Source organism: Chanos chanos, chromosome 8 (assembly GCF_902362185.1).
Source record: "Chanos chanos chromosome 8, fChaCha1.1, whole genome shotgun sequence".
In the NCBI taxonomy this organism is placed as follows: Eukaryota; Metazoa; Chordata; class Actinopteri; order Gonorynchiformes; family Chanidae; genus Chanos; species Chanos chanos.
Genome location: NC_044502.1, coordinates 44196255 through 44220713, shown reverse-complemented (window position 1 = coordinate 44220713; position 24459 = coordinate 44196255). Strand labels below are relative to the sequence as shown.

Genomic DNA, 24459 nt, shown 5'->3' with positions numbered 1-24459 from the left:
ATATTTCAAAAAAGAAACAGCTAAAGCCCCAGGCTCTGCAGACAGAGTTTATGAGGAGTTCGGCAGACGCCTGCGAGTTTTGTGCTGACGAACAAGCCTCCACTGGCTGGGAACAAGCAGGATCACACGCTGACCAGTGTCTTACAATAAGCATGTAATGGCATCTTCATTTTCTCACGGGCCACACAACATGGTGATGACACTGAACCGTTGCTTCCCGTCATTTCAGTAGCATTTACACAAAACACATACATTGGTTATGCAGAAGTTTTGTTGATTTGCGTAGTTGTGAAATTTTCTGCTTTGTTAATTGTTGATGTAGGTTGTTTTTTTTTTATTTATCTGAAAATAACAGTGAGTAACAGTGTTGAATAATGGAGGAGATTTCAAGGCTGTTTGAATTCCTTTTCACGCTCAGTGATCAGAGGTTTCTCCTCTTCACAGTGTCCGTTACTTTGGGGGAAGTCATGTGTTACGAGATTTCTGTTATTCATCTGTAGACTTAAGGTTCCATGTGGCGGCAGTTCAGCTTTCTAGAAACTTTTTTGAAGGTCACTGAAGGAGTTGCGGGGGTTTGATACTCCGCAGACCAGATTGAGAATTGAAAAAGGTCCGTCCAAGTTCAGTGAATTTGAATCAGATGCAGAAGACTAGTAGGTTGTCATGTACTGGATGTATGTGTATAGGTACATATGGAGATTATGTTTTTGACTGATAGTTATGAAATATTGATGGGGAGCAATATGCATGTCCTTGTTTTCCCCAGTTTGTTACCTTCTTTTCTCCTTTTCCCAGTAAGTTTGGCTTTACATAAAAGGAGGTGAAATAAAAACACAGAAGTGGGGTTTGGGTTTTTTTTTTTTTTTTTTCCTCCTAAATGTTTACTTCCACGGTCATTTGAGACTCATTTTTTGTTGTTGCTGTTGTTTTTTTGTGCAGAATGAGACACAGGTAAATGCTCTAGTGAGCATGATCTAAACAGACATGAATTTGTTAAGTAAATCTAATATGCGTGACCTGTTTAATTATTGTCAGCCAAAGCGCTCATTTGAATATTATTTGCATAACGCCTTCTAAGGCCAAAGCCGTTTGTTCATTCTTAGCCTGAAAAGCAGGTCCCAGGAACTAGAGTTCTTGTGAGTGGAAGATGTCCAAACACGACCCTTGATTAAATAAACCCCCTGCCTCCAAAAGGGAGGTGAACCCTGAGGCACTGCTGACAAACTTGTAGCTGAAGTTTAAGAACGTGCAGAAGAGGAGGAGAAGGAGTAGGAGGAGGTGGAGCAGAGGGGGAGGAAGGATCAAACAGCTAATCGGTACCTTTGAAAAGCCCTGTCCTGAAGCTAACTTTCACTGACATGTCAATAACTAAACCAAAAATAAAAGTGCGCTCTCACCAGTAAGAGTTCTTGACCCCTATGTGCATTTGGGGAGGTGGGGGGTCTTTAGACCTGGTTTGATTTTTTTTTTTTTTTTTTTTTTAGGAATTCTCCACTTCCTGTGGATTAGAACCCCTGTTAACAGGAGCTAGCTAGCTACTGCCTGCCAAGCGGACACTGCTCACATGAGCCTATTAGCTTGCGTGGGCTTGCGTGCGAGTCCGCGGTACCACCGGGAGCCCCGATAAGACCGGGGCTGTTTAACCGAATTATTCCGACCCGGCAGCGTGTTTTTTTTTTTTTTTTAATATAGAATGCGCGCTGGGCAGCGAAATGTCAGTTTCAGATTCACCAATTATTGGAGGATTAAGGGATTGAATTAACGGGTTTAGACGCCAGTCTTGCTGTTGCCACCGTAATCTTCTTACTTCAGTCGCAGCAGCAGCCGACTGGCGCATTCAGAGGAGGCAAGGAAGAGGAGAAACGGAGAGAGAGAGAGAGAGAGGGAGAGAGAGAGAAGGAGAGTGATTATTCCTCTCTCAGAATGGCATCATCTAATTCGCACAGATCAGGAGAAAGTTGCCCCACGGGCGGCTGATGGTGTAATGTATGAATTCAAGAGCCCAACTGGTTTTTAGGAAAGGGGAACATCAGACAGAGAGAGAGAGAGAGAGGGAGAGAGAGACGATGATGAGTCCTCCCTACCCTAAAGAAAGAGAAGCTTTTCTTTTCATTCCCCTAAGTGAGCTCTGAAGCACTAAATCCCTTTTATCAGCTTGGTCTCCACTGTGCCAAACCAATCTCTTCTGAATCTGCTTGAGTCTCTCTCTGTCTGTCTCTCTCTCTCTCTCTCTCTCTCTCTCTCTCTCTCTGTCTCCCTAACATCTCTCACTTGCACTTTTTTTTGCTGTCCTGTTCTCTTTCACTTTCTTTCATTCTCTCTCTTAACTTTTGTGCAGTTCCCACCCCCCACCCTCTCTCTGATTTGGGCTAGGTTAGAGGGATAGGATCAGTAAAGATGAGTCAGAGGTACTGGGATCAGTAAAGATGAGTTAGAGGGATAGGATCAGTAAAGATGAATTAGAGGCATAGGATCAGTAAAGATGAGTTAGAGGAATAGGATCAGTAAAGATGAATTAGAGGGATAGGATCAGTAAAGATGAGTTAGAGGGATAGGATCAGTAAAGATGAATTAGAGGCATAGGATCAGTAAAGATGAGTTAGAGGAATAGGATCAGTAAAGATGAATTAGAGGCATAGGATCAGTAAAGATGAGTTAGAGGCATAGGATCAGTAAAGATGAATTAGAGGGATAGGATCAGTAAAGATGAGTTAGAGGAATAGGATCAGTAAAGATGAATTAGAGGCATAGGATCAGTAAAGATGAATTAGAGGGATAGGATCAGTAAAGATGAGTCAGATAGGATCAGTAAAGATGAGTCAGAGGGATAGGATCAGTAAAGATGAATTAGAGGCATAGGATCAGTAAAGATGAGTTAGAGGAATAGGATCAGTAAAGATGAATTAGAGGAATAGGATCAGTAAAGATGAGTTAGAGGGATAGGATCAGTAAAAATGAGTCGGAGGGATAGGATCAGTAAAGATGAGTCAGAGGGATAGGATCAGTAAAGATGAATTAGAGGGATAGGATCAGTAAAGATGAGTCGGAGGGATAGGATCAGTAAAGATGAGTCAGAGGGATAGGATCAGTAAAGATGAGTTAGAGGGATAGGATCAGTAAAGATGAGTCGGAGGGATAGGATCAGTAAAGATGAATTAGAGGGATAGGATCAGTAAAGATGAGTCAGAGGGATAGGATCAGTAAAGATGAATTAGAGGGATAGGATCAGTAAAGATGAGTCGGAGGGATAGGATCAGTAAAGATGAGTCAGAGGCATAGGATCAGTAAAGATGAGTTAGAGGAATAGGATCAGTAAAGATGAATTAGAGGCATAGGATCAGTAAAGATGAGTTAGAGGAATAGGATCAGTAAAGATGAATTAGAGGCATAGGATCAGTAAAGATGAGTTAGAGGAATAGGATCAGTAAAGATGAATTACAGGCATAGGATCAGTAAAGATGAGTTAGAGGAATAGGATCAGTAAAGATGAATTAGAGGAATAGGATCAGTAAAGATGAGTTAGAGGAATAGGATCAGTAAAGATGAGTCAGAGGGATAGGATCAGTAAAGATGAGTTAGAGGCATAGGATCAGTAAAGATGAATTAGAGGCATAGGATCAGTAAAGATGAATTAGAGGAATAGGATCAGTAAAGATGAATTAGAGGGATAGGATCAGTAAACACAGAAGACAGAGCTGTTACAGGCCCTCAGGTCAGAGTTTTGGATACCCTTCCAACATCTCACTCCCTTAAACTCCTTCACCCCTCTCTCTCTCTCGCTCTCTCTCTGTTCATGTCCAGTTGCATTTAATTTTCCTCTGTGAACGCTTTCAGATGGATATTGAGTAACTGTGTGCTGAAAATGTCGACATTCAGTCATGAATGACCTGCTTAAAACCTTAACAGCTCCATAGACGCTGGGATGTTAAGCTCTTTTTATGTTTTCATATAACGGTCTTCTCTACGTGACTACCAGACGGGAATGCTGATTTTCTTTTCTTTTTCTTTTTTCCTTTTTTTTTCCTTCATACATGGAGAAATGGCACTGAAATCAAATCAATTTATTACAAACGAGCATGCGTTCTTGCCGTTACTCACGGCCTTGTCTGTTGATCGTTCTCCCTTGTTCCTTCCACAATTTTTTTTTTATTTACAATGGCAACATCTTATTGCCTCTGACATCATCCAGTTATACAACCAGTTTACCTTTAAGGTAGTATATCTCTTCATTTTCAGACTACTATGCTTTCTTTCACACATAGTCTTTTGAATTATTGCGCTTCAACAATTTTCTAATTCAATTCCCAATAAGCCTAAGGCATGCCAGAACTTGTTATTAGTTTTTAGCCCACGATGTGTAACATTGTCTAAATGGTAATACAGTCTCACATGCTTTGTTCACTTTGATCATTGGCTTTCAGCTTTTTTCTTTTTTTTTTTTTCTCCCCCCCCTCCTTGATTCCACCGTTTGCCGATATCGTACTCTCTGTGAAAGTGCTGCCTGTTAAATATACTGATTCGTAAGGAGATTTTTGTCAGCAGAAACAAAGTCGTTTCACAATGAGTTTTAGCCCTGTAAAATTGGTTTCTCTCACTGCCAGAAAACGGCAGTGGACGTATTTTTAGCGCTTGCCGTGGTTGTGGATTGCTTTTGAAAGCAGTTGTGCAGTATGTGGAGTCGGCCAATTCCCCCCCTTCAAGAGGACAGAGTTTTTTTTGTTTGTTTTTTTTCTAAATTCGGTACCTGACTCCGCCCATTTTTCCTCAGAGATACGTGTTTTGCAAGATGAAGTGCAAGGGGATTATACAAATGTTCTAAATCATTGCTCTGTCTAAACAGTAATGACCACATAAAATGCATTCTGGTTAAGAAACACTATGAAAAACATTGTTAATCATTGTCTGACCCCACCCCCCCCACCCCCCCACCCATTAACAATGTCTGTGTGCAACTCAGTGAATCAGATCAGCAGTGCCTTTGGGCATAACCCCAAACAACACACTCATCTCTCGTGTCTTAGTACACAGACTTTTGGGGGAGGAGTGTTTTTTTCCACACACAAAATGGCAAAAAAAAACCCAATGCAAGGCATAACGTAGGTGTAGTGGATGAACACTTGTCATGTGGTTTGTCATAACCTTCACAGTCCACCTTTGAGCCGTGATATCTTGGCACTTCATCCTTTTCCTTACTGGCCTGGGCGCTGTTCACCTCCTTTAAGAGCTCCACATACATTTTCCTCTCCTCGCTGTCTTCCTGTCTGACAAGCAGACTGCTCTCACGCCGAACAACAGGCCCTGGTCAACGTGCCAGTCTCCCTCCGTGCCGAAACTGTCCTTCAATGGGAGCCATTTCCAGGAATTGTGCGTAATTGAGCAAAGTCGCTGTGAACCTTTTTTCGGGGTCCAAAGCGGACTAATCCACTGCCTGACTTGGCATACGCTGTTCATGTGCTGATGGACTGATGTACTCCAGCCCAAACCCAGGGCACTCATGTGTGGTCCCTTATGATCCAAATGAGCAGATGTAATGGTGATTCTGCTGGTTTACCTTGGAACTCTCAGACACATGAAACTGTCCTTGTTTTATTTATTTATTTTCTTTTCGGTCTTTAAAAAAAAAAAAGCTGGAAACTGGCAGTGGTTCACGTTCCCCAGTCTTTTGAAGATTCGTCTATGGAAATCTTTTTTTTTTTTTTGGGTAGAGCTCTCTTGTCTGCTTTGATTGTTCTTTTTGACCCATTTATGGTTTAAAAAAGAAAAAAAAAAACGCTTGAGTGTGCGTGCGTGTGTGTGTGTGTACGACTCCCATGCGAGTGAACGGTGCCAGAGGATGGACAGAGCGTTTGAAACAGTAGAGAAGAGTTGTTCTGATTCATCTCTTCACGGCGAACGAAAAACACTGTCGGATCTGGCGCTAGCTCCTCTTTTCTCTTTTTCTTTTTTTTTTTTTTTTTTTTTGTGATGTGAAGATGATGCCTCTGTCGATCGTGTGGAGGAGGCTTTGCTCTGGGAGAGGAGAGATCTTGGAAATGCAGGCGACGTGTTAAATGTGATTCGCTCGGCTCTGATGGTTTTGAAGGGGCGCGGGGAAACCGATATCATGCATTACAGGCCGACTTCCAGTACGGCAATCACAGCCAATGGTGCAGGGTGGATTGATGAATGCGACACTTGGAACGGTTTTCTGTGAAATGACTGTCGGGTCACCGGGCCTGATAGAGCCATTTGGTGGATTTGTTGTCGAGTTAGAGAGGAACTGCGGAAGAATGGAAAGGCTAAACCCTAGTCTCTCGGTTAGGCGCTCAATTCTTTGTGTTCAAGCCGGCTGGATCTTTCTCCGCCATTCCAGAGGATATTACCTCAGTCTGTTTTCTGAGGTGACGGCCGACCAAATAGGGGGACATTGAGCCTCATCTCAGTCTGTGCTTTTTGTCCTGCGTGGTCACCTTCTCAGTCTGAAAAGGTACTATAACAGCAACCCCAATGAGACTGAGAGAAATGCATGGCTAGTATTCCAATCTCATCAAAATACGGGAGCCCTGGCGGCCCCTTAGTTGGAATCCTAATGATCTGTTCTCGTGCTAGTTTCCCATCCTCCTTATCGTATGGCATATATCCATTTAAGCAAATGGCTGGTTTTGTTAATAGCACGTACTTTGTGTCAGCGGCTGTTTGGAAAACGATGCCATTGCAGCTATGTGTACCAGTCACTGCCACTTCGGTTTGTAATGACCAACGCAATGGCCCACACGTACACACACACACACACACACACATACACACACACACCCGTACACACGCGCGTTCATCAGTTTTAATGAAACCTGCCGTTTTTTTGTTTGTTTGTTTGGTTGGTTGGTTGGTTGGTTGGTTGTTTTTTTTTTCCCTCCCATTGCTGCTGAGCCTCTGATGATCCTCCTGTCAGTCAGCCATATGCCACCTCTAGCCCAGGCATCTGCCTTCCAAAACCCGTCAAACAAACCCCCCCCCCCAAAAAAATTTTTTTCCCAGTGCATAAAGGGTCTTAGTGCCCATTCCCCCCCCCCCCCCCCCAGCAGCCCTGGCTCGTCATCGCCTGCCTTATTTCCATCAGCATTGGGGGGTGAGATGAGATTTCGCTGTTTAAACAGGAGACGAGGAAATTAATTATGCAAAATCAGTTGAACAAATCCAGGGGAAAAAGAAGGAGGGAGAAAGGCTGATGAATATTCAAACGGCGTAAACCTCATTTAGGATGCCATTTGCATGTCTGCATCAGGCCCAAAAAACTCATAACGAGCTTGTCATGCCAACAAGCTGCTGGCACCCCCCCCCCCCCAATACCAACTCTGCCAACTAATCAGTGTGTTTAGTGAGAGCTTCCCCGCTATATGTTTGGACGCTGACAAAATGGAACTCAGAGGGTGTGTGTGTGTGTGTGTGTGTGTGTGTGTGTGCGTGCACGTGTGTTATCAGTCACAGAATTACCATGACTGGGCAACTTTTTACAGAAAATATTTGGCCCGCTCAAAATAAAGTACAAAATGAAACATTAGTTCCTCAGCATATAATATTTATATATGTATATATATATATATTTTTTTTTTTTGAATAGATGGAGTACTAGCGTCGAGGTTTTTTAAGTGCGGTAAAGCATTCGTGCCAGTAGCTATTAATGACAAGGTGCTGTGAAGTGGAGAGGAGTGATGAAATGGATAAGGTGAACGCTCTATGCTCATCCATACAGTTATTGTGTTGATATGCAAGTGTTACGGTTAATGGTCCTTAATGGATCCTTAATGGATAAAAAAAAAAAGTTTTCTCTACGACTGCTTTTGAATTCATCTCTCAGTCTTCATACCTCAGCGAGTGAGGATCGCATGAAGCCTTGTCCCTGAAAGGCAAAAAGAAGAAAAAAAAATTAAAGTGGAAAATTGATAAACATGAATGATTAGGGTATAATTGCACAGAAATCATTATATGTGGTAACACTGTTACTGAGGGGAAATTTGGGTGTGAGAGAGTGTGTGTGTGTGTGTGTGTGTGTGTGTGTGTGTGTGTGTGTTTGTACGTGTCTTCGGTGACTGTGTTTGTAGATGTATTCAGGAAACGACTGAGGTATCACTGGTGAGCCAGTCAAATCGCACAACAGACTCCACTGCCATCTGACACTCGTTTATAAACAAAATGTCTCACGCTCTGCGTGACTCATGGAACACTCTGATCTCATCTTCACGCCACACAATTCAACAATGAACTCCGCGATGCTTCTGGAATGTTCTCATCCCAGAGTTACCGGTTATCAGTTACTCTCCTCCAGCATCCCACCACACACACACACACACTCACGCGCACACACACACACACACACACACGCACGCACACTCTCCCACACAGGCTCCCACGCTCTTCAGATTATAAAACTGTAGGACAGCCCCATCAGCAAGTGCAGCGTGAGGAGACTTTACACTGTTTTGTAAACATCCAGTCGTTGGCAAGCAGCTGAGAATAAGCCCCCTCGACGCTAGATCTGCACAATTTGGCAACTGGCACGTCTGTGTTGTTCTTGATGGCTCGTGTATTGTGTGTGTTTGCGTTTGCGTGTATGTGTGCGTGTGTGTATGTGTTTGTGTGTGTGTGTGTGTGTACTCTTTTTTTTTTTTTTTTTCCCTTTCTGTGACAAAGTGGATTTGTCACCGCGGTGACTGAGCGCCGTGTCAGTCTTGTCCCTGTTCTGCTACACTGGCTGATGTAGTGGGAAGCAGTCAGCTCGGCAGATGAATGGCTTATTCACACGCCGGGCTCCGGGAACGTGGCTGAGTGTGCAGTCGTTTGCCCAACACAGCCGCCACTAAAGTATCATTAAGTTCCCCAGTTGAAGTACAGGAGGGGAGACGGGAAGTGTAGCGAAAAGAGAGGGAGGAGAGGGAGGTCTTCTCTCGGGGGTAAGACGTTCTCTCGAGCACGTGGTGGGTGGATGGATGGAGAGGGGGGGGGGGGGTGCGTCTTTAAAACTACACACGTTCTCCCTCAGAGTAAGCGGCACTGGCTGGAACTGACTGTGTGTAACAGAGACGGCAAGATCAGTACGTCTCTCTCTCTCTCTCTCTCTCCCCTCCCTGTCTCTCCCCCTCCCTGTCTCTCCCTCTCTCTCTCTCTCTCTCTCTCTCTTTCAGTTATGAGCCTTTTATTTTTTTGAGGAGTGATTTACAGTTGAGTCAGGCCTTAAATCATCCAGTAGGAAACAGGAAATGTACAGAGGATAGCCTTCCTGCTTGTTACTCAGACGCACTCTGAACTTTCGTATGCCGTGTCACACATGTCGGGCAGGAAGACATCGGTTAGAGCTCCGGACACCTGGAGCGTCCCAGCGCGTTCCCACATCTTCCTCTCATTCCCATGTCGGGATCAAACGTTTTATAAACAGCTACGACTTCTTATAATAAGCTGTTTCCGGCAAACACAGAAACGTATGCCCCCATCGGTAATCAGAGTCTGTTCTGTCATGATTAGTTGTCATCGTCTCCAGACAGACAGAATACGGGTTTGGCACGTGGACAGATTTACACACGTCACTCGTACACATTTATGAAGGGGTAGACATGACAGTATGCCTTTGGCAAAAGAAAAAAAAAGATACTGACATGTTTAGAACATGGCTGAATATTGTTGTTTACCTGTGTCATTACTCTAACTACTCATCCCCAACGGATTTGTTGATGGTGAGGTTAAATTCAGTTGAGGAGTTGTTTAAATGTTTTGGTTTATTATTTATTTATTTATTTATTTATTGGCAGATCCCGCGGCGTGGAGTCACGATGTGGGAATATTTGTGTTTTGAGTCTGGGACGGAGCCTCAGTGGTCTGTTTACGGGATTCAGCCGTCGTCACATGACTACTCAGCTCCACCCCTTTTGTTTGTCCACCTTCTGTTTGATTCCTGGCAATGGCAGTGACCAACGCATGAATCACAATGTTAACGTCGCTCTGAGACTAAGCCGCTTCATTTTTCTTTTGTATTGTTTTGTTCTGTTCTGTTCTAGCTTGCTTTTTTATTCAGCGCAATTCATATGACTCGAAATTTCCTCTGCTTGGACTCAAGAATGCAAGTGCCACACTTTTTTTTTTTTTTTTTGAGGGAAAAGAAAAGTCTTTATACGTCTAGTAAACCAAAAAAGAAAAAAAAAAGAGGGTTTTTTCACCAGCTTTCGAAGAAGTGAGAGAGTCTGAAAGTGGCTGATGTTACGTTGATGCTTTGGGCTGTGCAGTAATAGCAGTTGACATGGGCAGTATCATCAGCGGTTTTTCTGGATCTTTCTCTTGATCCCTTTGGACTCGATCTGCACAGAGCCCGGGGACGAGGGTAATGTAGGGCGGCATTTGGGGGGGGTGGGGGGGTGGTGTGTGTTAAAGCAGCTTCTTCTGGAACATTCTTCTCTGTTGGGGAAGCACTCCACCACCAACCTGACATTGCAGTCTCAGGACGCCAGACCTCCCGCCCCACTGAGGGCCCAGATTACATCAAATGCTAATCACAGATTACCCAGCGTCCTTTGCTCCACAGCCTCGCCCCGGGGGCCTCCACTAAGAGCTTGCTGACAGCAGGAGAAGACCATTTTCAGGTCGCTCCTGACGAAATTCTCGGAAAGCGACGAGTTTTTTAAATGTGCCTTCACAACCGATGTAGTCACGGTATCGCACGCTTGTCTTTTCTGTCGCCCCTTGTCCCTCTCTCTCTCTCTCTCTCTCTCTCTCTCTCTCAGAACAGAGCGATGACTTGCACAAAGGTAGTGTAGAGTTGTGCAGAACAGTGCAGAATGGTTCTTTGTGTCTGAAGGGCACCAGTTGTGAAATATTTTCCACAGGAATGCTGTAATCTTGAAAGACAGAATAGCTCAAAAAGACTTAGGTGAAAACGCCTTGATAGGTGTAAACAGACGCAGACACACACAAACACAAACACAAACACAAACACGCATTCTCTCTCTTCTTTTATACTACCTGGCCATTTAAAACGATACCTGATACCTCGCTCTCTTGCTGCGGTGAACCTTAAGGTGATGAATATTTGAAAGCCTTTTTAAATGATTACTTAAATAAACATTTTTTTTTTAAAGAGGCCCCTAACCAAAAAAAAAACACTCACTGCTACTCGTACTTTTTAAGAGAACTTCTTCAGCCATAAACTGAGTAAATCCATGCGGCCGACGGCCTTACAGGTTTCGTGTGGAGGTGGTTGGGTTTTTTTTGCGAGCTGCTTTTTTTTTTCTTTTTTAACTGTATAATGATCATTCTGATTCTTTTCTGCTTTCGCTGTAGCCCATACACCACCTGTCTGTCGTTTTTGACTTGGGGTGTTGGCTCTTGCTAAGGTCACTTCTTCTGTAGTCTACTTTTATTTCTGCTCTTCTACACGTGTTCATCCTGTGATGACGTGTACGTGTGAACTGTGTTGAAACCGCCCAGTGAGACAATACCCTTCAGTGGAGCACGGGTCAGCGCCGAGCGCTCGATTAACAAAGCAATCAGAATTTCACCAGGTCGTCATCAGCATCACATGCCAGCAAACGCACAAGCAAACATGCATACATGTGTACACACACACACACACACACAGCGAGACAAGCAACCTCACAAATTTGCCAAAAATACAGCATGCCTGAAGGGCTATGACAGAACCCGACAAAGCAGACCGATCAGACACCAGTGTTGTTTTAGTTCAACTCTCGGTTTGCCCCGGTTCTTTTCACAGTCTTTCTGTTTCTCTTTCTTTCTTTCTCTCTTTCTTTCTTACCTACCTCCGCTGTGCAATGTTTTTGATTAAGACTGATTTTTTGCTCACTCTCTGTTCGATTCACTGATGCGTTCCAGCGGTTTGGCTTGCTGTGTTTTCTGTCATATTCCTTCTCTGATGTAATTCTTTGTAACAGCTGTAACAATGCTCGATGCCTTCGGCTTCCACGCCAAAGCCAGTGGCTTCTGTGCTCTGCCTCTCGGTGACAAACGGGATTTGTCAGTCTGACTGGCCCACTACTTTGTGACCGCTGTCATTCCGACTGAAATTGATGAAGCGCTTGAACTGTAAAGAAGGACCCGGCGGGCGGCATCGGACCATCACATGTCGTTATAATGTAAGAGAACAAACTCAGCTGGATGGAAATGGAAAAACCAAACTCCTTGTTTGGGAGAGAAAAAAAAAGAGAATGTTTTAGTCCGCTGCTTCATAGCAACGTTTTTAGGAAACGAAAGACTTGGATCTTTCTCTTGTTGTTTGAGGCCGTGTTTGTTTGTTTGTTTAGGTTCTGTGGTACTCGGGGTCTGAATGTGTGCTGTCTTAAGGACTGTGTTAGCATGTTGAGAATGGACACAGCTGTTTGTTCACTGGCGTTCTTCATTAATGGTAATATTCCCTCACCACATCATTTGCATTGCTTGGTCGAGGAGGTTTGGTCGTAGGGGGTGATTTTGACTTGCGGATAAGCAATTGTAAATAATTAAAATGATTTTGTTTCCACTGCCTGCGGATACATGTCAGGGGTGGTGTGTGTGTGTGTGTGTGTGTGTGTGTGTTTGTGTCTGTCCCACTGTGTGAATCTGATTATGTAAGTGTGTGTGTGTGTGTGTGTGTGTGTGCATGTGTGTGTGGAAGATCAGATGCAGGTGCGCTGTTCCACCCAGCAGGGAGGAGGGGTGTTTAGGGGGGGGCTGCACCAGCCTGAGTGACCGGGGGGGGGGGGGGGGGGGCAGAACAAGGGAGCGAAAAAGAGAAAGAGGAGATGGATAGAGTCTTCTTACATTACACACACACACACACACACACACACACACACACACAGAGAGCGGCCAATGCCGTGTCCTTTGGGGTGGGGGGTGCGGGGTGTAACTGCTATGCTGTGGTCCTTAATAAGATGCGTTGGCCAGCGGTACAGAGACCAGAGCGCTCCCTCTCTTTTGTTATGTTAATTAGGCACCATTAGAACACGGCTGTGTCTCTGCTCCATACTCTCTCTCTCTCTCTCTCTCTCCTCATGCCCTCCTGTCTTCACTCCCTCTCTCCCTCCTGAGCCTTGCGGGCCAGGGCAGTAGGGAGTCGGAGAGGCAGAGGGCCCACACTCAGGCCTGTCTGTCTGTCTGTCTGTCTGTCCGCCTGCTGCGGCCTACGCTTTCCGCCCACTGCTGCGACCTCCACAGCCTGAACAGGGAGCTGGCTGCATGCATCGCTGACGTACCTGAAAACCCAGCCGCTCCCTTTTGGGCGGATGTCGTGAGTCACGCGACCAGAGACGTGACCACTCTTTTAAAAATGAAAGAATCCGCCCAGCGTAGCAGAATGGGCCCAGGCCCAAGCCGCGGTGTCGCTAAACCGGGCAGAGGAGAAGAATGAGAACGAGTGTCTGTAGGGCCTTCTGTGAGGGAGAAGTTTGACCGGCATTTGACTCCCAATGTGCTTCACTGTCAATTTTCATCTGTGAACATGGCTTTGACTTCATCTATGAACATGGCCGTGACTTATGCCACAGACAGCTCCTTGATGGCTAAATGCCTGGTTTGTATTCTGCCTGTCTCGGAAACCGCGTTGGATGAAAGCACCTTGCTAAATGAATAAATGTAGATGTAAATATATGACGTTTGTGTTGTTCAATTCTCGTGTCACCTGCACACCTGGGCGCATCAGAAATATCTGAAGTATGTGTCTAACTGGGCACTATCCCTGTTCTCTTCAGCTCTTGCTTTCACTGTGAAGTTGCTCGCTTAACCGACGACACAAATCACAGGCTTGATGAAGACTCTGTCAGGATTTTCTATTGTGCACGCAGTCCTGTCAGAGTTTTAGTAGAAAAGGACAGAAGGTAAAGGAACCTTATTTGAGAACTGTGACCAGATCCAGTGATTTAAATTCCCCAGAAAGCTTCTCTTTTCTACCAGGTCCAGTCACTTTACAGTTCAGGAACAGGGACCAAACATTGAATAAGTGCCGAACAACAACAAGCTTTCTTACATTAAAACGTGTAGCTTGTACTGGCTGGCTAAAAATGCTTTATAATGTTTTATGTTGTTCTCTGCTGAATTGGAAACTCGCCTCTTGACACAATGTATATTCCTGATCAAGACTTTTCAGTGTTGTCTAGGCAACGACAGGTTTGCGAGAACGGAGAGGGGAAAGTCTTATCACATGATGGTTAACTCAGAGTAACATCACATTCTCCTTACAACTCAAACAGGTTCCAGATAATGACGCGAGAGAGTGACTGTTTGTTTTATGGCTTTGTTTTTTTGTTTTTGTTTTTGTTTTTTAGGTACTTATTAAATGAAGATTAGATGAAGTTCTCTTTTTTTTATTCCACGGAATTCTAAATGATCTGTTCCTAAAAGGACGCTTTCAACATAAAGCAGATAACTTATCTTTGTAATTTTTCTACATGTTTTTTTACATGAGTCTTTTGACTCATTGCCCATAAACACACACACACGCACACACACTCTTACACTTACAGTTCCTCTCAGCGTTAATCCCCATCCTAAGCCTGTGCCCGTAACGTGGAGAGTTGGGGGGGTGAGTGTGAAGCTTGGCTGGTCTTCAGGCCTGGCTGGTAAACAGCCGTGAATAACGCATCTTATTCTGTAATAGCTCTGCCCCCTCGCTGTGTTGGAAACCCCTCACCACAGTCAAATGGAAAGACAGGGCCTCTCCGGAGATGTTTTCAGAACGCAGGGCAGCAGCCAGATAGGCCAAACCCAGAAAAAAAAAAATTAAATAAATAAATAAGAAAATGAAAAGAGAAGAGAGAGAGAAGAGGGTAAGCGCCATGCTAGTTTTGAAGGCAACTACATAAGAACGGCGGAATTCCGGCGGAATTCCAGGCGGGATTGCACGCGGGGAGGGTGAGAAGAAACACGGGTTTGTGATGTCCACGGGTTGGCCAAGGTTCAGCTTGAGAAGTTTGAGAGAAACATGAGAACATCTCAGATGAAAGGGTTCCTTTAATTGAGAACGACAGACAGAGAGAGAGAGGGAGAGAGAGAAACTACATATTTATTATTTCTGGGGAGCTACATAGGGTGGGGGGGGGGGGGGGGTGATTATTTTATTGTTCAGATTAACTATCAAATAAATATGAAGTGGTACTTTGGCTGTATGGTCTGTCATCTGTTTGAGGGACAGACTGAGCCTTTTCTGAGAATGAGTGAACGCATGAGACATCACTGTGTGTTTTGAGAAGGTCCAAGAGGAATTGTTGTATGCTGTCGATAAGACCACTTAACAGGGGAGTGTGCCACAGTTAAAAGAGCAAAGGGAGAGAGAGAGAGAGAGAGAGAGAGAAGGCTTGGATTTGTTTTTCTTTATCGCATGTAAACCCTTCTCTGCATATGATATGAATATTTTTCTAGCTTCTCTCCTTTCGTCTGCAAAGCACAGCAGATTAGTGGCTTGTTTGTACTGGACCAATTTAATTATTATTGTCTCCACTGACTCAGAGCCAGACCAGAGTTAAATTTGCTTTTTTTTTTTTTTTTTTTTTTTTTTTTGCACGACAGTTGTAAGCACAAGGCTCTCACAACAAATAACCCTCTTCGCAACTGGGTCCTATTCTGCGCTCTCTCGCACAATTCGATTTGCCTGGCATCTGGAAGCTATCACACCGGCATATAATCCCTCATCATCCCTTTTTCTATATTTGATTGTTGACGTTGCGATCCAGCAACCTGGATTATAGTCAATTAAGAGAGAAGATTTTTTGTTTGATCTATAGCCAAGGCAGAGAAGATGGGGGGGTCGTTGTGGAAGCAAAGCCGGAGTAAACACTAGCAGACAAAAGGATGGACTTTGGAATCTTTCTTTAGACCGACGTCCCAGTAAAGCAGTGTCTACACCCTTGAGTTTAGCCAGGTTGTCTCAGATGTATGTTTCAACACATTGACAGCATTCCGCCGCATTACGCTGTGGAGATAGATCCAACAACCCCCCCCCCCCCCCCCCGCCACCCCCCAACTTTCTTCTTTCTCTCGTAGCCTTTCACATCTCAGCAGCTGCTTTAGTGAATGCATGATCTAGTGGCAGCTTTGGGGCTTTGGACATATACTCCTGTTCAAAACTTCATGTGGTGTGAAATCAAAGCCAGAGCTTAAAGACCCCCCACCCCCCCACCCCCAGCCCCAACAACACCACCACCTTCCCCCAACCCCCACTTTTCCTCTCATCAGCCCCTTACACAACTTCTGTGGACAGTTCAGCGGCTGATGGGTTGGTGCACTTCATTTTGATTTAGTTAGTTAGTTAGTTTGCGATTTCTGTTTCTTGTCGGGATGTGTTTGTTTGTCAAAGTGCACATGCATGCAGGGATGCTGACTAATTTAAGAATGGGTCGTGTAAGGCTCAGCATCTCGAAAAAGAAGCAAGTTCCAAACATATAGAACTTATGCTTAGAACAGTATGGTAGGCACATTCTTTTTTGTTTGTTTGTTTGTTTGTTTGTTTTTTGCACTAGGACCGTGCTCTTTTTTTTCTGCGTTGGTGCCTTCCAACGATATTCCGTGTCTGTAAAGGAATCGGAATTTTGATGGTACGGAACACCTGTCTGCCTGCTTTGAAAATTAACAAGGCATGTGTCTTGTCGCCTCAGGGCAAACCCAGAGGACCTGCTATCTTTCGGATGTCCTCTTCCTCCGGCTGTTTGCCTTGGCGTTTTCATTGGGTGGATTTTTTTTTTTTTTTTCCCCTCATTTCTGTCAATCAAAATCAAAAGAAACACACAAGCAACTGCATGCTAAAAGTTTACGATAATTCACTCACATTCTCTTAGCGTGTCTTCTTTTTCTCTGCATAATACGTTCTTTTCTTTCTGAAAGGCTTTATTTTTCCATTCTTTCTTCTGCAGAGGAGAGCTGTTTAGAATGTATGAAAATCATTAGGAAAGCTTTCATCAGTTTGCATGCACACAAGCATAGAAGCTTAAAACCAGGGCGAAGACAGCAGTTTAGAACCGTGTGAGGCCGGGTTAAAATTCATCAAAAGGTTTAGCATTAAGAATCTGTAATTACTTGTGATCTCTGTGGTGTATGCGTTCAGCACTTACCGTTATCTTTCCACTGCAGTCAGCCAACCATTTGAGTAGTTTTTTATTATTAGAAGTATGGTTATTTATTTTTTGAAGTCACATCGATCAGCCTTTTATTTATTTATTTTTTTATTTTTTTATTTTTTTAATATCTTGACAGCAGGCTCAGCTGCGGTGGAAACGAACTTTTTGGCAAAGGTGTAGCAACAGCTGAAAAAGAAAGGCCAAATTTGTATCTTTTCTTTTTTTTTTTTTTTTTTTCTTTCCATTTGATAATCCTCAAGAGCTTAGCTCTAACCGATTCCATATTTTGAAAAGTTTGCACCACCAAATAAACACGGTTACTCTGGATATTGCATTAACCGTTGGACGCCGTGGTGTCCAGAACTTTGTGTTTGATGTGCTTTGCGGGCCCTTTTTCGAGGTCATCTGTGCATGAGTGAACCCAGTGTAAAGTGAATTGACGTGTAAGGTTTATAGCTAATGCGCTAGCAATCGTCGAATTCATTCAGTGTAATGGACTTTTCTTTTCTTCCTTTTTTTTTTTTTTTTTTTTTTTTGAAGCTTTTAGCATTCAAACCGTTTGATTGTTGTTTGTTTGTTGTTTTTTTAATTATACTTAGACGTGACAAATTGAATCGGAGTGATATTTCTTGTCTTATTTCTTGCCTCGGGGTGTGTTTTTTTTTTTTCCTGCTGGTCTGTCTACTTGGCGCCAATGAGCGCTTTTCCATGAAATCAATTATTCCTGATGACGTATTTCACAATTGCGTCTTTTTTTTTTATGAATAATGGTTTATTTTGTTAATATAATGATGTACGATCAACCTTTTATTTTGCGTTTCTTAATAATAATAATCCTCATTGAATTATCATTTCGCAGTCATAAAATGGTCTCCAATTACCTGGTACTTTTAGTTTCCATAATTTAGAGAAGTATCTTTTCAATGATATTTTTGCCCCATTTTAAATTGAAGTGGTCATGCGCCTTGAAGTATATTTGCAGTGCATTAACGTAATTGCCTCGGAGTTTTGAAGCAGTTTTTTTTTTTTTTTTTTTTTAATAGCATAATTCAGTACATTTTTAGCCAGATGTAATTGCAAGGGAGAGTAACTGTAGGAGTGCAAACAGTTGAAAACATTTTCAAGAGCCTCGCTTAAGTGGACAGAAACCAAAGGAAAAGGAAAGATTTGTGTGTGTATCTGTGTGCGTGTGCTTGTGCATGTCCGTGTGTTTGTGTGTGTGTTTTGCTATACTCAGTCAGTGTTAGACATGTCATGTAAATGGGCCTTGGATTAAGTAGAGCTATGATTTGAGTACTCTCCCTCTCTCTCTCTCTCTCTCTCTCTCCAAGTTCTTCACATAACACATGAAAGACTCACAAAAAAGTTAGATGTCTTTCACTCTGACAGTTTCAAACAAATTGTGGTACAGAAATACTAGGGTATGCTAAGTTGCTCTCCAAATAAAGGGTTGGAAATTTGAATTTGCTGAAAAAACTTTTCTCCTTTCATCCATCTGAGAGAAGGTTTTGTGTTTTCAATGCTTTTCGTTCTGAAGGCCACCCCATAGACCACTTCAGAGATAAAACACACGTGTGAATACCCTAAACAATCTATACCGTTGTGTGTCTGAGAGAGAGTCTGTGAGTGAGAGAGCAAGAAAACTGAACGTGCTAGAATAAAATCTTTTAGTTTATTTTTTTCTGAGAGAGAGAGGGGGGGGGGGCATGCTTTCGATTTGAATTACATTATAATTTGAAGAGGAACGTTAGTTTTGTGGCATGCTTTTTTTTTTCCATTTGAAATACCACTTCTACTGCCATGTACTAGCAATACCAGTACTACACTACAAGTCCCATAAACACCACAGAATTCCACTATGTCAGCAGCAACCCCCCCCCCCCCCCCACACACACACACACACACACACACACTTTCACTAGCTGCATTGTATATCTGTTCATTGGCACATCAGTGAGGAGCCTGGGCATTTTGTCGAATGACATACACAGTAACAGACGATGTTAAAGGAAAGGACAGTGAGATGAACCTATTTCCGACTTCGGCCGAGATTTCTTTCCCCGAGTCTGTCCTTACACGCTTGTCCATTCCTGCCTCCTTTCTCACCGTTTCCTCCAATTAGCACGTATTAATGATGTTTGTACCTCTCTCTCTCTCTCTCTCTCTGTCTCTGAGAGCATGCTTAAAATTGTTAATGACAAATTATTAAGAGAGAAAAAGTCCAATTTAAGCATGCTGTGTGTTCGTTTAAATGGCACTTTTTTTTTCTTTAAAAAAAAGCTAATAAAACGTTTTTTGTTGTTGTTGTTGTTGTTGTTGTTGTTGGAAAAATTCTGGATAGACTCAAGTGTGAAGAAGCCTTGTCAGATAAGAGGATGACATTTTTGATTATGGATTTGCCCTGCGACTTCCTCACTGCCGTTCCGGGATTTTTATGTCATGCATGAACACGCTTGTCTCAGCAGTTTTCTGGAAATGGGGTGTAAGTGTGAAATGGGGCATCTGACCGTGTTCTGGGTTTTATGTGTGAGAGGGGCCAATGATTCCCTGAGGTTCTACTGAAGTTTTCAATGTTGTACTGTGAAGTCAGAGTGCAGAACTCCAATGGCTGCTAACAGTTACTGTACTCCACTACTGTACACTGATAGTTACTGAACACTGGTACTGTACACCAACAGTGACTCTGCACCTGTGCTGAGTGTTGTGAAAAGACGGATGATCTGTCTATCTTCTGCCTGTCTCTGTTCCTGTCTTCATCAGCCCATCCCTCACACTCTCTCTCTTTTTTTTTCTACTTTTTTGTTAACAGGTTGGCGAAAGACAACACGTGCTGGTCACGGAGGAATCGTTCGACGCCCAGTATTACGTCGCCCACAACAAATTTTACGAACAGGTAAGAGTGTCTTTTGATGAGTCGGAGCGTTGAAGCGTCGCTCTGGACCTGACTTTAATCATGTTTGAATGGTGTGAAGGCTGCAGAAGCGTGCGTGTTCTCCCAGTATGACTGGATGTATACTTAATGTCGTCCACACTGGAGCAATATCGGCACTCTCTGTGTGTGTCACGTGTTACGCGAGTCATAATGCCTGAGCCTTATGACTCCAATGTTAGATCATATTTATCCAAACCTCAGCTTAGTCTGTCCCTCCCTGTCTCTGGAGAAGATGCCTCCTCATGTCAGCAACAGTAATAACAACAATAATAATAATAATAATAATAATAATAAACAAAGCAGCAATAAAAATAACAGCAACAACAACAGTAATAATAATGATAACAACAATCATCATCATCATCATCATTCTTCATCACACATTAGCGTCAGTGCTGATCTAAAGTGCAAATAAAATTCTCCTCTCCTTCCCCCCTTCCTCAGTGTTTTTGACTGAGAAACACACACACACACACACACACAGAGTTCTGACAGTATGTTTGTTTGAATCTGTATGTAAAGGGGTTGAGGTTGCATTTAGAGGCTGTGCGTAAAGGTAAGCTTTTAATCAGACACATGAATTGCTTCCAGCTTTTTTTTTTTTTTTTCCTCCTGTTCCTTCCTTTCCGGCCTGGAGTCTGATAACGCTAATCTATTACTTTTTTAATCTGTAAATGTTTGGGTCAGCCCGCAGTAACATCCTTTAAAAACAAATCTTTTTTTTCTTTTTCTTTCTTTCTTGTCTAACAAAAAAAAAGCCTGCTTCAAAGCAGTCTTGTAAAAAAAATTTCACTTTCAAACAGCTTCAAATAAATCAATTTAACCCAATGTTAAGAATCATCAAAAACAGGTTTAAAGTCATCTCTCTTTCTCTTTTCTTTTTTTTTCTTTTTCCTTTGAAAAGGACGAGACTGGTTATAATTTTCTGTTTCCGGTTTGTCTTGGGGCGATAATGTTACTTTAAGTGTCATTCACTCATCAGCTTCTCAGGAGGAAGGTGGTAGTTTGATCTTTTTTTTTCTCTTAAACTTAGACAAGACTGATCAGTGTAGAACATCACAAAGAGGTGTCATCCGCTGATGAGGAGGCTCGCTTTACTTTTTAAAGAGAGAGAGAGAGAGAGTGAGACAGGGCGTGTGATTTGTGTGTGTGCATGTGCGTGTAGGTGTACGGGGTGTGTGTCGTAGGCGTGTGTACGTTGGCCTTGAAGTCTGTAAAAAGGCGTGTAATATGGAGCAAGGTTTAACAGTGAGACGTGTGTGTTTCCATGGGCCTGAACGTTCAGGCAGCCCATGTTGACAGCGTCTGCTTACTATAAAACACTGACTCTTTCAAATCCTGCGCCGTCCTGTCCGTACGCTCCACATAACCTTCCATCTTTCCCCTATTACCTCTCCCTCTGCCCCGCACCAGAAGACGTGGCATTCATTTCTCACTGAGTAAAGTGGCTGGATAGGAGGAAGACGAAAAAAGACACGGGGGGGGGGGGGGGGGGGGGGGGGGGCACATGTCTTTCCTTTCCTGCCTGCTTGACCCCTGCTGTACTCCCCCGGCCACCCCCAAAACACACACACACACACACACACATTCTGTCTCTCCAATACTCTCATTATAGCCAGAGAAAGAAGTGCAGTGGTCTCCAGGCAATGTGACAGTAAGAATTCTCCACCCGCTGCTCTGATGTTATTCAGCCGTGCAGGGGAGACGGGGGGGGGCAAGGTGTGAAAACAAAACCACGGTGAGATGTGAACTCCAAGAGGAGCCTTGAAGCTGCCTATCACACACACACACACACACACACACACACACAGTCACAACGGGTCTGCCTTTAAAGGGCCTGAACCGAAAATCTGTAATCGTTTGTTGTAAAAGCTTGCTTAATAGCAAATCCGGTGGGTGAATCTTGTCGGTCATATGAGTTGCGGTAAAGAGATTAAAACTCAAAACTGAAATGCGTATGGGTTTTTTTGGGGGGGGTTTTTGTGTAGTACTGTAGTACTGGGAGGACAGACTGCTAAAAATAAATCCAAACAATATTACTGCTTTCGGACAAGCTAAGCAGAATTTGTATGCACCATAAAACCTTAGAAGAATCAGGCTTAAAGAGAAAATTAACTGAATTATATCTCATTATTCCTCTTACTGGTTTCTAAACGTTTAGTTTCAGATTCTCACTTTCAGCCGTTCGAATTGATTTCGCAATCTTCTCTCAGACTCTCTCTGTCATCACGAAATGAGGGAACGAGGTCCAGACGAGGGCGGGGCGTCTCTGGGAACAGCAGCCTCGCACAGGTTGCCGGGGTCACGCCACCCGCCAGCTTCCATTGATCGTTCTATTAAAAGATCCAACCGAACCCCATCTCCAGTGCTATCGATTCAGGAGACTAAAGCATTACAGGACGGTCTGCACTCATCTAGGATGCAAGGCACTCTGTTTTCCTTCTGTCTCTCCTCTCCTCCTCTCTCTCTCTCTCTCTCTCTCCCTCTCTCTCTCTCCGGCTTGATCCCTCTGTTCACAGCCGGGACTGTCTCTAGAGCCTTGAGACGTGACCGTCAATCCATTAGATTGAGCTGGGCTCCGTGGATAGCTTTCTCCCGGCCGGCCTGGCATCTACATGGCTGCGATTAAAAGCTCTGCTGAAGTTGAAAAGTCCTTTTCTAAGTCCAGGCCTACAGCCAGGTCTACTGCACTTACAGGTCGAAGCCCAGGATTGTCAGACTCCTTCGCTGTTCTGTCGTAAGCCTCTAATAGGACTTTGGAGGACAGCAATTGGATGTCACAGACCAAGACACACACGCGCACGCACACGCGCGCACACACACACGAAGCTCAAAACCCAATTCACCTTCCCTTCCACCTGCTATTTCCCTATTTGAATTCAGTTGCTGCTCTAGACGCTCACTACCTCAGATATCAGGTCTGGGTTCAGTCTTCCCCAGGTTTAAACATTATGAACAATGCACCACTGACCTGAGATCAGCAGCTCAGGGCATAATTTTCCTAATCTACCATGTGCGTGTGAGTGCATGCGTGTGTTTGCATGTGTGTGTGTGTGTGTGTGTGTGTGTGTGTGTCTGAATGGGTGTGTGTGTGGTTTTGTGTCCATGTGTGTGTGTGTGTCTATGTGTATAGCAGCAGGTGTGCTGATTAAATTAGGCCTCCCGCCAAATCAAGTGAACCTTGGGGTGACTCGAAGCCTTTTCATTTCCTTACCTGAACCCCCCCCCCCCCCCCCCCCCCCCCCCCCCCCCCCGCCAAACACACACACACTTGCACGCATACACGCACACAAATACTCACTGGGCACAGACGCACACACACTTCATGTCCGGGTCACCTGTTGTTTTAGGGCATTCTTGTCAGTGTTGCGACGCCTTTTCGAGATAAATGTGACATGCTTCATAGCAGTTTACACAAACTCAGTTCAAAGAGAGTCCGGCAGAAAGGCTCCGCCACAGGCTAACACTGCCATTTGCTTCTCTTACAGTGGGATCGGCAACGAAGAGCTAATTCGCAATTTGTGGTGTAACGTCAAACAGGCAGCTAATGGATTTTGAGATATGTATGTTTTCATTTAGTCAGCTTGCTCTTTGGCTTGTAATATCGAGGCTGTAAAAAAAAAAAAGAAAAGATAGAAAAAAAGAAAGAAAGAAAGAAAGAGACAAAAGAAATAGGAGCGTTTGCTCTAGCCCTTAAAATGCTAATATTTGACCTTCAGGGTTTTTATAATTGATTTAAAAAAATAAAAAAAAAAGCAAAATGACAGAGAGAGAGAGAGACAGAGGGACAGTCTTCATACTCAAGCATTGGAATTCAGGGCATATAACATCCATGAGAGACAGCGGGGAAAAAAAAAAAAACCCTTTACACATTTATTTTCTCTGTTAATTGAAAATGTAATTGACAGATCCAGAGATACATCTGGAGTTCGGATGAATCAGAAGTCGTTCAGAAAGCTCACCGACGAGCCTTTTCATGTGTGTGTGTGTGTGTGTGTGTGTGGGGGGGGGGGGGGGGGGGGGGGGTAGTTTTCCCCACTCAGAAGTTATCTGCTGTGCTTTGTGTCGTGAAGGTAATTTCGATAGAGTCCACGAGCAGACCCATCCGCTGCGCTTGTTTAATCCGGCTCTGCCACGACGTGGGGCTGGATCCGATCCTCTGTTAGAGCCTAATGCAGATCTAAGTCTGTAATCTCCCATGGCTATGGAGGAATATCTTACAAGAGGCGGAGGGATGTCTCTTGGGGAAACAAAAGCCAGTGACAGGGATGTGGTGAAGCACATCATTTCTGGCCCTAACCCGTGTGGCATTATTTACAGTGCGCGGTAACTGAATTCTGATACCTCACTGGTCTGGGCTTTGAGATACTGTCTGATCACTTTCCTTGACCAGAGATGGTTGTTTTCTCTGAAGCGTGCTTATTTTCAGAGAACGTAACACGCGCGACCGCAAAGATGAACAAG

The 24459-nt window shown here is 43.8% G+C and overlaps 1 protein-coding gene across 1 annotated transcript in view; it reads left to right on the top strand.

The window, feature by feature from the left end:
* The window catches only part of cdkal1 (CDK5 regulatory subunit associated protein 1-like 1), a 336749-nt gene that overhangs the window by 293972 nt on the left and 18318 nt on the right, over window positions 1-24459 (top strand). Inside the window, exon 13 of the mRNA XM_030781973.1 lies at window positions 19873-19956. Within this exon, the coding sequence (XP_030637833.1) occupies window positions 19873-19956 (84 nt within the window). The remainder of the gene's footprint in view (window positions 1-19872; window positions 19957-24459) is intronic.